General features: G+C 42.6%; 1 protein-coding gene across 4 annotated transcripts in view; it reads left to right on the plus strand.

The window, feature by feature from the left end:
• The window catches only part of SIPA1L3 (signal induced proliferation associated 1 like 3), a 363,749-nt gene that overhangs the window by 295,436 nt on the left and 52,992 nt on the right, over nt 1-15,321 (plus strand). For all 4 annotated transcript variants that reach the window (XM_082263616.1, XM_082263619.1, XM_082263618.1 and 1 more), the window contains exons 13-14: nt 2,948-3,094; nt 11,787-11,884. In XM_082263616.1, coding sequence (XP_082119742.1) covers nt 2,948-3,094; nt 11,787-11,884 — 245 coding nt within the window. The remainder of the gene's footprint in view (nt 1-2,947; nt 3,095-11,786; nt 11,885-15,321) is intronic.

Raw genomic sequence — 15,321 nt, forward strand, 5'->3', positions numbered from 1 at the left:
GCTGTTGCGGAACTACAAGTCCCATCATGCCTCTGCCTTTGGGAATAACACTTGTAACTGTCAGCATTGCAATGCCCCTTGGGACTTTTAATTCCACAACAGCTGAAGGGCCACATTTTGAGCACCCACTAGGCTACGGTATCATAAAAAAAAAAATCTGTTAGCAGTTTTAAGAAAATAGTTTAATTGAACAAAGTAAATCCGGATTTTTTTCACTTCTTAAAATAAAAGAAAAACTTTTTTCATTTTGGATAGAGTAAGGATGGGCTAGAACCCCTGTTGTTTTTTTTTTTTTGCTATCTATATCCCATTGAGAAGGTTTATCTTCGCTTCCTGTCCCATAACTAAAACAGAGGAAATCTCCCTAAAGTGAAGAAATTCCTTGTCTCCAGGGATATCAAAACTAGAATCCCCATTGGAAGAGTTCTGGTGACAACCCAAAATTTGGGGTTTTCTTTCACTTTCACTCTCGGTGATACCAGTATACAGAACAAATGGAGAGGGTGAATCTCCCTAACTGGGCATAGGCAGAAATAATAACCTGACAGGGGTTCTAATCCTTCTCTAATCAAAAAAAAAAGTTTGCCTTTACTTAAAATTTTTTTTATTTTTTTTTAATCAGAGCCTTTAGTTATACTTTAATAACCCATGGCAATCTCCAGAGTATTTCCCTCTTTTCTACACAATCCCATTAATTAAAGAGGAGGAACTCCAGTCTCCCACAAAAGAAAAAAAAAAAAAAAAGTCAGCAGCTACAAATACTGTGCCTGCTGACTTTTAATATAAGGACACTTACCTGTCCAGGTATGCAGGGCTGTTTTCATCCGAGCGGATTCTTCAATCGGCTTAGGGCGCAAGCGCGGGCATCTTAGGTAAGGGAAACTGGCAGTGAAGCCTTCTAGCTTCACAGCAGCTCTCCTACTGCGTGAGGTGCGCTGCACTTTGTGAATGATGCCTCAGGCTTCTGGGACCTGTAATGTGTCCCAGAAGGCTACAGGGGGAAGGAGGGGGGCTGAACTTCTGCACAGTCCACCGCAGCGATCTGACCATAGATGGGAGCGGTACCTGCAAAACCTGGTACCTGCTCCCCCCCAAAAAGAGGGGAAGGATGCAAACAAGGGGAACTTAACCTTTAAAGGGTAACTCCACTTTTGTGTGAACAGATATAAAAAAAGAATTTAGTATATACAATTGCGACACAAGTCATATTGTAATTGAATGTTGTTAAAAATGACCTTTCCTTTTCATACTGCAGTGCTGTAATTGTAAAATGCATTATGGCTATCCGGAGGCATTCTGCACACAGATGATGTACACAACACCCCCCCAAGGTATGTAATTTCCTGCTTGTGTGATTGGCTTACTGAATTCCCCAGAAGTCTGCACTAAAATACAAATCAGATTTTGAAGCATCCTCTGCAACAAAAATTGCATTTTTGGTGAGCTACGCCCAAAGGAAATCACGTCTAAAGGGATGCAGACCCTTCATCTTTCCTTATTAAAGCCCTGCAGGTGCAGCAGCTGATTTATAATTACAAAACCACTCCCATACAGTTTCATTGTGCACATGGGCACAGACAGACCACTTTTTCTCCAGGATAACAAAAGGTAAGAATTGGCAACAAAGTTTGTTAAAATCCTTGCAATGTACATAGATCTTTCAGAGGAAAATGCTTTTTTTCCTCATTTAGAGTAACTCCACTTTTGTTGAGAAAATAAAAACATTTCCCTCTGGGTGATCTCTGTACATTACAAGGATTGTAACAAACTTTGTTGCAGATTCCTACCCTTTGTTATCCTGGAAAAATAGCAGTTTGTCTGTGTCCATGTGTACAGTGAATCTGTATGGGAGTGGTTTTGTAATTGGCTGCTGCACCTGCAGGGCTCTAATGAGGAAAATTGCAGGTTCTTCTACTCTTTAGATGTTATTTCCTTTGAGCGTAGCTCACTAAAAATTGCATTTTTGTTGCATCGGATACCCAAAATAGAATTTGTATCTTAGTGCAGACTTCTGAGAGTATCAGTAAGCCAATCACACAAGCAGGAAATGACCTATCTAAGGCTACGTTCACATGTGGGCGTAGCGGATCACGGGTAGAATTACCACAATTCAGCTCGCAATCCGGGATCATTGCAAATCGCGGGACGCCTGTGCGATGCCCGTGATTTGAAATGGCACCCCAAACACTGTGCGATGTTGCTGTGATTTCCGCCTGCCGAATTGCGGTAAGATCATGCAAACAGAATCGCAGGACGCATGACGCACAAAAGAAGCTCTTGTACCTTTTTGGGCGTCATGCATCCCGCGATTCTGTTTGCGCGATGTTACCGCGATTCGGCAGGCGGAAATCGCAGCAACATGGCACAGCGTTTGGGGTGCCATTGCAAATCACGAGTATCGCACAGGCGTCCCGCAGTTTGCAATGATTCCGGATCGCGGGCAGAATTGTGGTGATTCTGCCCGCGATCCGCTACGCCAACATGTGAACGTAGGGTGTTCTGCACGCCATTTATGTACAGAATGCCTCCAGGTAGCCATATTGCATTTTACAGTGCTGTAGATTGAAAAGAAAAGGTCACTTGAATTACCATTTAAGTACATTATGACTTGTGTCACAATTATTTACGTTGTAGTATTTTTTTTTTTTTTTTATTTGCTAATTTTTTCCCCAACTAAAGTGGAGTTACCTTTTGTCATTTTCCCCGAACATCGCTGCACTTTTTGCGGGTGTTCCCTGTTTTATATGCCCGCTGACAATCTTCTCCACACAGAACAAGTGTTAGGAAACTCTAATAATTAGGGCCGACCTAATCTTGAAAAACTGGCACAGCGTGTGCCGAGGAGACAGCTGAGAAAGGTGTGACGAGGGAGGAGATGCCCGAAGGGCCCTAAGTGAGCTGTACCTGTGTCAGCAGCTTCTCATTCCTGTAATTTCTGTTTACACAGGCCGGTGAGCTATCCAGAGACTCCTCATATCGCCACATCCCCGACAGCCATAGATAAAGGACAGCCTTACAGACACCCCTCTGGGAGCTTCTCAACACCCACCTCTTCCGGTGGAGGGTACGGCCGCTACAAACAGACTCCAGACAGGTGAGAGATGGAGGTCCTCATGATGCTGAGCTGTTTCCTTTCCTGTGATCAAATGAATGTTTTCAGTGTCAAAGAATCTGCTCAGACTCCAATTTAGCAGTTTAGCAACTTCTTCATAAAATATTGGTTTTCAGTGTTACTGTGATCTTGAAAGTCTGACCTTTAACCCTCCATTAAGATGTTCAGCCTTTCCATTTTGGATGAAGAATGGTGGGTTTGAATCATGATAGCTGCTTATCTCTCCTAGTATGCGACAGCAAAAACTCTTAATTTTACCTAAATATATATAATCTTATCAATCGCTATTTCCACCTCGTTTCTGTGCATGGTTTGTAAATATACACCGATCAGCCATAACAATATGAACACTCACCCAATATTTAGTAGGTCCCCCTTTGCTGCCAAAAGTGCCCTGACCCATCGAGACATGGACGCCACTAGATCTCTGAAGATATGCTTTGGTATCTGGCACCAAGCCGCCAGTAGCAGATCCTTTAAAGCAGAACTCTGAGCAATTTTATTTATTTTTTTACCATTCAGTGGGGCTGTGCCTGCACTGCAGGGGTAATTGCTCATTTTGTACAAGGAAAATCATAAACACCAATGATGGGTATGCTGATGTTCATCATAGTGTGAAAATTGAATGAAATATACAAGCTACAACGCAAAACCTGAAATTGCTCATTTTGGTTTTAGAGTTCAGAGAGCAGAAATATACTCACCTAATCCTCCGATTCTCACAGTGCAAGACTGGTCCCTTCGGCTCCTGCCCCCTACGGTACAGCGGTGCTGTGGACTGTTCCTGACGTTGTCATGCCCATAAACCGGCTTTGGACATGAAGACTTCAGGAATAGTCCACAGCTGGACGTGGGTATGCGCCGCTTTGAAGGATTGGGTGAGTATAGGCGCTGTGTTTATCCCTAGACAAAACAAGCAGTTAACAGATGCAATGAGGGCACAGCATGCGCACTGAGTTGGGCCTTAGGTCCTCTAAGTTGTGAGGTGAGGCCACCGCTTGTTTTTCCAGCACATTTCACAGATGCTCAGTGGATTGAGATGCATTTTCTCAGTAAATGCAAAGTGTTCTCTAATTGGACGAGGTAGAGATTTCCATGTCACAGCCCCGCCTCTCCATCTTTTCTCAGCATCTTTACTGAGAAAATGCAAAGTATTCTCTGAATGGCACCCATGCTGGGCGGTCGACCTCCTGTAAGCAGCAGAAGCCACTTGGCACAGTACCCATAGAATATCATGGCAATAACTGTATTAGGGTGCTTAAAGCACTGATTTCCAGCTTCCACTGGTATCTCAGACGTATGGCATGTACATACTCACACTGGTTCAAGCTGGATCTATTTAACTTTATGAAAATTGCTATACCTATAAAAAAAGTGGTTCTAAAGCCACAAGTTTTTTTTTTTTTTTTTTTTACCTTAATGCATTATATGCATTAAGGTAAAAAACCCTCTCTGTTGCAGGAGCCATCCCTCCTTATACTTACCTGAGCCCGATCCGATCCAGCGACATTCACGAGAGCAGCGACATGCACGAGAGCAGCGCCTCTCGCTGCTGTCTCCCTCTTCATTGGGCAGGTTGATAGCAGGGGGAGCCATTGGCTCCCACTCCTGTCAATCAACTCCAGTGACGAGGGAGCACTCCCAGCACAAAGACTGAGCTGCCGAAAATGTCTCTCAGGCCCAAGTAAACAACAGTAGCCAGCAGGACCAGCTTCCAGTCATGTAAACACTGTGACAGCCAATCCCAGGAATCACATGATGGCCATTCCTTCCCACCCTCCTAGGTGTTAATACTTTTAGGCTGGGTTCACATATGTATGGCTGCAGTTCCCACCATGGGGTCCTGAACAGGACTCTTTGGGAATGATAACCTCAGCCGCCCCGGTCTTTTTTGAACCGGCTCTGAATGGAGCCGGTCACACTCGCATATCATGCGAATTGGCACATATGTGAACCCGGCCTTAAAGAGGATGCCAGGGCGGGAAGGAATTGGTTAAAGGAGGATTGGACTCCCTCCAGGCACACCTTTCCTTAATTTATCCATTGCTATATATGTGCTCCAACATGGAGACACTGATTATAGTTAGGACCGCACTCTACAGAAGGGCCCTTGATAAGACAGTGCTGCTTTCGTATATATTTGCAAATAATGTGCAACTAAAACCTCTGCTATTAACGCAAATTTAAAGTGTCATTTTGTATTTTTTATTTTTTTTCTTACTAGCTGTTTGTGCTGGGAAATAAGTTTTGTTTTGTTTGCTGTGTTCAAAACCCCTCCATGTGCTTCCCTTGCTCTAAAAGCTAGTTAGAAATTGGGGCGGTTCGCAGTTGTCATTTTTGTTTGTGTACGGCGAAAAGGAATGACACTACACTATGAGCCCAGACAATGCAATAATACTGAAACCAAAATCCATATTACTTATGTGTGGACTGACCCTTTATTTCAGATGTGTGGTCTGTGTACTTTGAATCCATAGATCCTCCAGGTTTTTGTAGTGTGTAGTGACACAAGGAGATACGTATACTGTTCAGGGGTGGTTCTCCACAGGCTCTGCTGCAAAATCCCCAGGTGCCGGTCTGGCTCATTGCACTCTAGCAAAGAGGAAAGGAATCACAGCACTCCGGCTGATGCAACGCCTCTTATATAAAGGGCAGCAGGGGTCACCTCTTACACGTTTCCCCTTCAGTGCAAAACTTTTCAAAGGATTACCTCTGCTGCTGTTTTAAACAAAAAGTTGCAGCCCAGAGTGCTTTGACTCACTTATGATTCACTTATGATTCATTTATTCTCATGTCACTGCATACTTTCTACATTGACATGGGAATATTTTCTATATAAATAACATCAAAGTGGTTGTAAAGGCAGAAGCATGCAGCTCCTCCGGTAGGTAAGTATAATACCAGACTTTACAATCACCTTAATACAAAAGAGATTAAAGGATAACTAAAGGCAAAACTTGTTTTAAGTTTTGGATAGAGTGGAGAGGGATTCATGTTTCTATTGCTGCGTGTGTCCCTGTTAGGAGAATTCATCCGCTCTATTTGTCCTGTTTTACCATTATCATTGAAAGTGAAAGTAAAGGAAAATCTAAATTTTTGGGTTGTCCCCAGAAAAGTAATAGAAGGGAAATCTTCCAATAGGGACACTAGTTCTGGTGACCCGGGGGTCCCCAATAAACTCCTTTAATTTGTAGGGATTTCCTCCCACTTCCTGTTTGGCTATGGGACAGGAAGTGAAGGGAAGTCTCCCCAATGGGACGCAGATGGTGAAAAAAAAAAAAAAAATCAGACGGGTTAGAACACTCCCTTACTCTATCCAAAATGGAAAAAAAAAAGTTTTGGCTATAGTTCTACTTTAAAGGATAGGTTCACCTTTGCTAACCTGTTACATGTTACGCCTGTATTCAGGGTACTGCTACAGCTGCAACCTCCCCCCCTTCCCCTTTGCGTCTGTCAGATTGTAGTTCTCAACAAACTATCCTGGCGCTTTTGAATGCTGTAGTAGTTCATTGAATGTTTTGGTCAGTGTCCCTTGTTATAACCTGTCAAATCCTGTCTTGTTCTTCATAAATCTTTATGTATGGCCTACACACTCTAAGCTTGTGTGGTTTTACTCATACAACATTAAGGCATCCCTGTGTATGATGTACACTTCATTTCTGCTCTCTTGGACCTTCTTATTGTGACCTAGTATTGTACCATACAGTACAATATATATATATATATATATATATATATATATATATATATATATACAGTGGGTACGGAAAGTATTCAGACCCCCTTAAATTTTTCACTCTTTGTTATATTGCAGCCATTTGCTAAAATCATTTAAGTTCATTCTTCTTCCTCATGAATGTACATACAGCTCCCCATATTGACGGAAAAACACAGAATTGTTGACATTGTTGCAGATTTATTAAAAAAGAAAAACTGAAATATCACATGGTCCTAAGTATTCAGACCCTTTGCTGTGACACTCATATATTTAACTCAGGTGCTTTCCATTTCTTCTGATCATCCTTGAGATGGTTCTACACCTTCATTTGAGTCCAGCTGTGTTTGATTATACTGATTGGACTTGATTAGGAAAGCCACACACCTGTCTATATAAGACCTTCCAGATCACAATGCATGTCAGAGCAAATGAGAATCATGAGGTCAAAGGAACTGCCTGAAGAGCTCAGAGACAGAATTGTGGCAAGGCACAGATCTGGCCAAGGTTACAAAAAGATTTCTGCTGCACTTAAGGTTCCTAAGAGCACAGTGGCCTCCATAATCCTCAAATGGAAGAAGTTTGGGACGACCAGAACCCTTCCTAGAGCTGGCCGTCCGGCCAAACTGAGCTATCGGGGGAGAAGAGCCTTGTTGAGAGAGGTAAAGAAGAACCCAAAGATCACTGTGGCTGACCTCCAGAGATGCAGTCAGGAGATGGGAGAAAGTTGTAGAAAGTCAACCATCACTGCAGCCCTCCACCAGTCGGGGCTTTATGGCAGAGTGGCCCGACGGAAGCCTCTCCTCAGTGTAAGACACATGAAAGCCCGCATGGAGTTTGCTAAAAAAACACCTGAAGGACTCCAAGATGGTGAGAAATAAGATTCTCTGGTCTGATGAGACCAAAATAGAACTTTTTAGCCTTAATTCTAAGCTGTATGTGTGGAGAAAACCAGGCACTGCTCATCACCTGTCCAATACAGTCCCAACAGTGAAGCATGGTGGTGGCAGCATCATGCTGTGGGGGTGTTTTTCAGTTGCAGGGACAGGACGACTGGTTGCAATCGAGGGAAAGATGAATGCGGCCAAGTACAAGGATATCCTGGACAAAAACCTTCTCCAGAGTGTTCTGGACCTCAGACTGGGCCGAAGTTTTACCTTCCAACAAGACAATGACCCTAAGCACACAGCTAAAATAACGAAGGAGTGGCTTCACAACAACTCCGTGACTGTTCTTGAATGGCCCAGCCAGAGCCCTGACTTAAACCCAATTGAGCATCTCTGGAGAGACCTAAAAATGGCTGTCCACCAATGTTTACCATCCAACCTGACAGAACTGGAGAGGATCTTCAAGGAGGAATGGCAGAGGATCCCCAAATCCAGGTGTGAAAAACTTGTTGCATCTTTCCCAAAAAGACTCCTGGCTGTATTAGATCAAAAGGGGGCTTCTACTAAATACTGAGCAAAGGGTCTGAATACTTAGGACCATGTGATATTTCAGTTTTTCTTTTTTTAAAAATCTGCAACAATGTCAACAATTCTGTGTTTTTCTGTCAGTATGGGGTGCTATGTGTACATTCATGAGGAAGAAGAATGAACTTAAATGATTTTAGCAAATGGCTGCAATATAACAAAGAGTGAAAAATTTAAGGGGGTCTGAATACTTTCCGTACCCACTGTATGTGTATATATATATATATATATATATATATATATATATATATATATATATATATATATATATATATATACACACAGGTCCTTTTCAAAAAATTAGCATATTGTGATAAAGTTCATTATTTTCTGTAATGTACTGATAAACATTAGACTTTCATATATTTTAGATTCATTACACACAACTGAAGTAGTGCAAGCCTTTTATTGTTTTAATATTGATGATTTTGGCATACAGCACATGAAAACCCAAAATTCCTATCTCATAAAATTAGCATATTTCATCCGACCAATAAAAAAGTGTTTTTAATACAAAAACAGTCAACCTTCAAATAATTATGTTCAGTTATGCACTCAATACTTGGTCGGGAATCCTTTTGCAGAAATGACTGCTTCAATGCGGCATGGCATGGAGGCAATCAGCCTGTGGCACTGCTGAGGTGTTATGGAGGCCCAGGATGCTTCGATAGCGGCCTTGAGCTCATCCAGAGTGTTGGGTCTTGCGTCTCTCAACTTTCTCTTCACAACATCCCACAGATTCTCTATGGGGTTCAGGTCAGGAGAGTTGGCAGGCCAGTTGAGCACAGTAATACCATGGTCAGTAAACCATTTACCAGTGGTTTTGGCACTGTGAGCAGGTGCCAGGTCGTGCTGAAAAATGAAATCTTCATCTCCATAAAGCTTTTCAGCAGATGGAAGCATGAAGTGCTCCAAAATCTCCTGATAGCTAGCTGCATTGACCCTGCCCTTGATAAAACACAGTGGACCAACACCAGCAGCTGACATGGCACCCCAGACCATCACTGACTGTGGGTACTTGACACTGGACTTCAGGCATTTTGGCATTTCCCTCTCCCCAGTCTTCCTCCAGACTCTGGCACCTTGATTTCCGAATGACATGCAAAATTTGCTTTCATCCAAAAAAAGTACTTTGGACCACTAAGCAGCAGTCCAGTGCTGCTTCTCTGTAGCCCAGGTCAGGCGCTTCTGCCGCTGTTTCTGGCTCAAAAGTGGCTTGACCTGGGGAATGCGGCACCTGTAGCCCATTTCCTACACACGCCTGTACACAGTGGCTCTAGATGTTTCTACTCCAGACTCAGTCCACTGCTTCTGCAGGTCCCCCAAGGTCTGGAATCGGTCCTTCTCCCCAGTCTTCCTCAGGGTCCGGTCACCTCTTCTCGTTGTGCAGCGTTTTCTGCCACACTTTTTCCTTCCCACAGACTTCCCACTGAGGTGCCTTGATACAGCACTCTGGGAACAGCCTATTCGTTCAGAAATTTCTTTCTGTGTCTTACCCTCTTGCTTGAGGGTGTCAATGATGGCCTTCTGGACAGCAGTCAGGTCGGCAGTCTTACCCATGATTGCGGTTTTGAGTAATGAACCAGGCTGGGAGTTTTTAAAAGAATCAAAGAAAACAAAAAAGGGCGCACCGACCTAGCGCATTATCCTCAGTAGAAGGCTTTATTTATGTAACAATAAAAAATGGCTACTCACAGACGTAGATGAAAGTACATCATATCAAGCTAGATTGCTCCAATGTCCGGGTGTAGTCCATACAATCGTTCATAATCGATGAGATGACGGCTGACGCGTTTCGAGGCCTAGCCTCTTCCTCAGAGCCACTGAGGCTCTGAGGAAGAGGCTAGGCCTCGAAACGCGTCTGCCGTCATCTCATCGATTATGAACGATTGTATGGACTACACCCGGACATTGGAGCAATCTAGCTTGATATGATGTACTTTCATCTACGTCTGTGAGTAGCCATTTTTTATTGTTACATAAATAAAGCCTTCTACTGAGGATAATGCGCTAGGTCGGTGCGCCCTTTTTTGTTTTCTTTGATTCTAGTACCGGTGGACTACCCCAGTCCGATATGGGCAGCAAGACTTAAGCCATTTGAGAAGCCAGTTGTGAGTCCCGTGAGGAGTGTGGTCAAGGGGTTTGGATACCAAGCGCAGGAGGAGGGTGGTCATACCCTATTGGTTTTTGGGAGTTTTTAAAAGCCTCAGGAATCTTTTGCAGGTGTTTAGAGTTAATTAGTTGATTCAGATGATTAGGTTAATAGCTCGTTTAGAGAACCTTTTCATGATATGCTAATTTTTTGAGATAGGAATTTGGGTTTTTCATGAGCTGTATGCCAAAATCATCAATATTAAAACAATAAAAGGCTTGCACTACTTCAGTTGTGTGTAATGAATCTAAAATATATGAAAGTCTAATGTTTATCAGTACATTACAGAAAATAATGAACTTTATCACAATATGCTTATTTTTTTAAAAGGACCTGTATGTATGTATATATATACATACATATAATATAATATGTGTGCATATTATATATATATATACTGTACATATATAATATGCACATATATAGTATAGTACATTGTACTACTCATCTCTAGTACTTTTATGGACCTAGGTTTGTATCATCTATACCTTTGCAATAAAATCTTTAAACAGGAAAGTTGCTGTCAGTGTGTAACTGAATGCTGGTACGAGGTACAAGCACACAGCATACTCACAGTAAGAGCCTGCAAGAGCCCTGCATAGGACCCACAATCTGCTGATCATGGGTGCAATGCTTTGCAGGCTCCCCAAAAAAAAAAAAAAAATGAATAAATGCATATTTTTTTATTTGCAAAAAGATGTGCATTAATTTAATTATTTCAAATTTTTTTTTTTTTTCAACGTATCCTTTAAAGTGATACTAAACCCAGGACACTACATTGATTATATATGACCTCCCCGCAGTGCACAGGACATGGAAATGCAATCATTTTAGTAAATATAAACTCCTAAATACCTTTTCTCATAAGTAGTATATAGCAGTCTTGTGACTTCTATCAGTGTCGAGGTAAAGCTTGTAGGAGAAGTTTTCCGTCTACTCTGGCTGTCCTATGAGGCTGCAGGACCCCTGACCCTCTGTCTGGACAGTGCTGATCACAAACTCTCTAGCAATACACACCAAACTGAGCATGTGCAGGGTGACGCCAAAGGCTCTGTCTTATCAGGAGATGTATTGGGGACAGAGGAAGAAGGGGAGGATCAGAGAAGACAGGGTCAAACAGCCTTTTTACAATGCACAGGATTACCCCCTAGGTGCCACAGTGAGTATAACAAGCATGCTTTACTGCATATACAGACTGATTTTACTGTTGTGGGTTTAATGATGGGGTACATGGCACATTCTGGATATCTGTATATCCATTTGCAAAGAATTTCTGGCAACAATTTGCATGTTGTGATATGTGACTATAATGAGTGCATATTGTGTTTGTTGCAGGTTTAGCACACCACAACGTTCTGTACTACAGCCAGAACCTTACAGTATCCAAGATGGCGTGTCCAGTCAAGAGATGAACATTGACCGGCATAAACCTGGTAAGACTCAGCCACAGTCAAATCATACGTGTGACTTTACCATTGATGGCGATCTACACATGTCTCATATCTGGTGCACAGAAATGATCACTACATTGAAGGCAGTCTCTTTTCATTATGTGAAGGTGCCCTAGAGATTTGTTGTAGAGAACAGATCACAATACGTTTCAGGAGATATGATCAGTTAAATGCACATGGGAACTAACAAATTATGTCACACCATTAACAAAAAGCATAACGTATAAAGGTAAGCAACCTGCCTGCATTGGTGTGGATGCAGTAGGTTACTTTGAGTTATCAAAAAGGAGGGTAATTGGTGCAATATAATGGCCTAAAGTGAATGTAAACCCTCACATATACCCCGTGAAGTGAACAGCCTCAGATGATACACAAAGATGAAAAAATCTTCTTACATTCGTTTTATTTGTATACCTGCGGTCTTCAGCTTTCTACACTGTTTAGAATGTGAGCATTGTGTTAGAATTTTTTTCTTCCTTTTCCAGCACTGGGTGTGGAGTCTTGGCATACACTGTGTGACAGCTGATTGGAGGAAAGGCACAGCCCCCCCCCCCCCTACATAGGCAGAGGAAGGAAGAAACATGCAAAGCTGTTCTGTGAAAAGACCAACTCTCTGCTAATCTATCTCAAAACACAAATTTCCAGCTGCTTTTATCTCCTGTGTCGGAGAACTTGTCCGAAGTTATCATGCTGATAACAGAGGAACAGAGCAGCATAAAGACACGGGACTTAGGGCTTTGGAGAGAGATAAGTAAACACTAAAGATATATGTGCCGAGGCCAAATTTCATGAATGGGGTTTACATTCACTTTAAACCTTGTGAGGCGGCTGTCTGTTTATAGAAATCCACAGTTCTAGTGCTAGATGGATAAATGCATACGCAGGATAAGTTCATCCAGGTGATGGCGTTGCAGAGCCACAGGGATGTCAGCAGCACTTTAGGGCCATGTATGGAGCAGAAGCGATCTCTGTAAGACATGCAGGAGAGAAGGTACAATGGCACCTCTAACTGCAGACTGTAAAAAAAAGATTTTATTGTGATAAAAGGTATAAAATCCACTCACATGTGTTAGAATCAGGCACATAAAAGTCCATGTCAGCTGCGGCTGCATTCACTCTGGGTGTAGTCACGGCCACTTGGCTGGGTCCAGGAGCCGGCTGTTAACTATGGACGCTAGTGAAGCGCAGTGTTGAGCGCTATGGCGTCACCAAGCATATTTCTGAACATGCGCACTAAGAATGGTGATTCAGGCGCACTTCTTGATCAAGGAGAGCTCCTGACTTTTATGTGCCTGACTCTTACTAACACATGTGAGTGGATTTTATACCTTTTATCACAATAAAATCCTTTTACACAGTCTGCATTTAGAAGGGCCCTTGTACCTTCTCTAGGTTGGGCTATCGCACATCTCTCCTTTCACTATTTATTGAATAAGCTAGCTTGCACATAAGGCCAAGTTATCTATATTCATGTGATATTATTAGTAAAGTAGAACTGAAGCTGTTTTTTTTTTTTTAGTTTTGTACATAGTGCTGAGGGATTAGAATGCCTGACAGTTTTTATTGCTGTCTGTGCCGCCTTTAAGAAGATTCATCATCATCTTTATTTGTTGGGTTTACCATTATCATTAAAAGTGAAAGCAAAAGAAAATCCCAAATTTTGAGTTGTCCCCAGAAAGTAATTGAGGGTAAATGTTCCAATGGGGACACTAGTTCTGATGACCTGGGGGTCTCAAAGGAATTTCCTTAAAGTGGAGTTCCACCCTAAAATTACACTTCTGTCCATCTTCTTGGTCCGGGTCACCTTAAAAAGAAATGGATAATCGCATTTTTTTTTAAATTTTTACTTACCTTGGATTAGAAGAAAATATACTTACCTTACTTCCTCTTCCTCCCCTCGGTGGCCACGGCCCGTCGTCACTTCCTGGCTTTGCAATGATTCCTGGGAGCTGAACGTCATCGCTCCCAGGAATCAATGCGCCTGCACCGGCCCCCGACGTCAGTTCCGTTTGCGCGCGCGTCATTCCCTTCTAAACAGCTTCTGGGCGGATGACGCGCGCGCACCGGAAGTGACGGCGGGGCCCGTGCAGTGCATCGTGGGACTGAAGAGGATCGCGCTGGCTTCAAGCTGCCCACACCTGAGATGGCAGCGCTGGACAATACATTTTCAAGGTAAGTATTTCTTCTTGCAGGTAAGTGCGACCCGGGACTATCCATTGTGGAATGTACTAGCCCTGACTGTCCCGGGGGTATTTTTGTGTCTTTTTTTTTTTTAGGTGGAACCTTTTAATTTGTAGGGCTCTTCTCTGACTTCCTTTTTTTTTTCCAATAAAAGTTTTATTTTATTCAAATTAAATGAACAACAATACAGCGATAATCAACATACATTTTGGCTGTGGTACAGGAAGTGAAGGGAAATATCCACAATATGGCACAAATTGCGAAAATTATTCTGAGAGGGATTTATAACCCTCCTTTGCCAAATCCAAAATAAAATGAAAAAAGATTTGCCTATAATTCTTCTTTGAGAGCTCTTACCAGTGATTTGTTACATGTTCTTTTGCATATAAAGTTGTAAAAAATGTTTAAATAGCAAATACATTTTATATTTACCAGCACATTGCAGAATTCTGCATTAGCAGTGCCATCTAGTGGTGACTAAGTGAAAGGCAGTTGATGTTCCATACTTCGATCGCATGTAATATCGGAGCGCACTGCTCCTTCATTACATGCGATCGGCTGTGCGGTGCGAATTCAGCCATACACTTTGTATGGCTAAATTCGCACTGCACCCGCACAAAAGTCGCACATGACCCTTTTTTTCAGCCGCATCAGGATCAGATCGCACAGTGGTTCACACTTGTGCGATCTGATCCTGTGCGAACTGTAAAGATTGCACTGCGATATGCGATCAAACTGGGGGTGTCGTTAACATTTAATTGACACCCCCTGCGTATCGCATATGGCAGTGTGAACTGCCAAGGGTGCATTTGCGATGCGGGAACAGGCTGCGAATTTGCAGCCTTCCCGCATCGCATAAGTGTGACCAGACACTGAAAGTCTGTGTTAGCTCAATACAATTGGCCACACACTGATCGCAATGCTGCCAGTTCAGCGGGGACCGGCCGGATTTTGATTAGTGTGTGGCTTTCCGTGTTCAAAAGAATTTGATCTTTTGATTGACTTCTGTCAAACGGACAAGTTGGAAAGCTTTTTCCGATCAGCAGCTCCAACCACTGATCAGTATATTCTGTCAGAATATAATGTTCCGGCAGGGAGGTTCCTCCATCCACCCACCTCGCTTATGCAAACACATGCAGCAGAACGGAAAATGTAGCCCTATGTTTCTCTACAGAGGGAAGCACAAGCGCTATACAAATGATGTCATCATATAGTGTACATGTTGGGAAATGTGGTAG

This window comes from Pelophylax lessonae (assembly GCF_965119305.1).
Source record: "Pelophylax lessonae genome assembly, chromosome: 7".
NCBI lineage: Eukaryota > Metazoa > Chordata > Amphibia > Anura > Ranidae > Pelophylax > Pelophylax lessonae.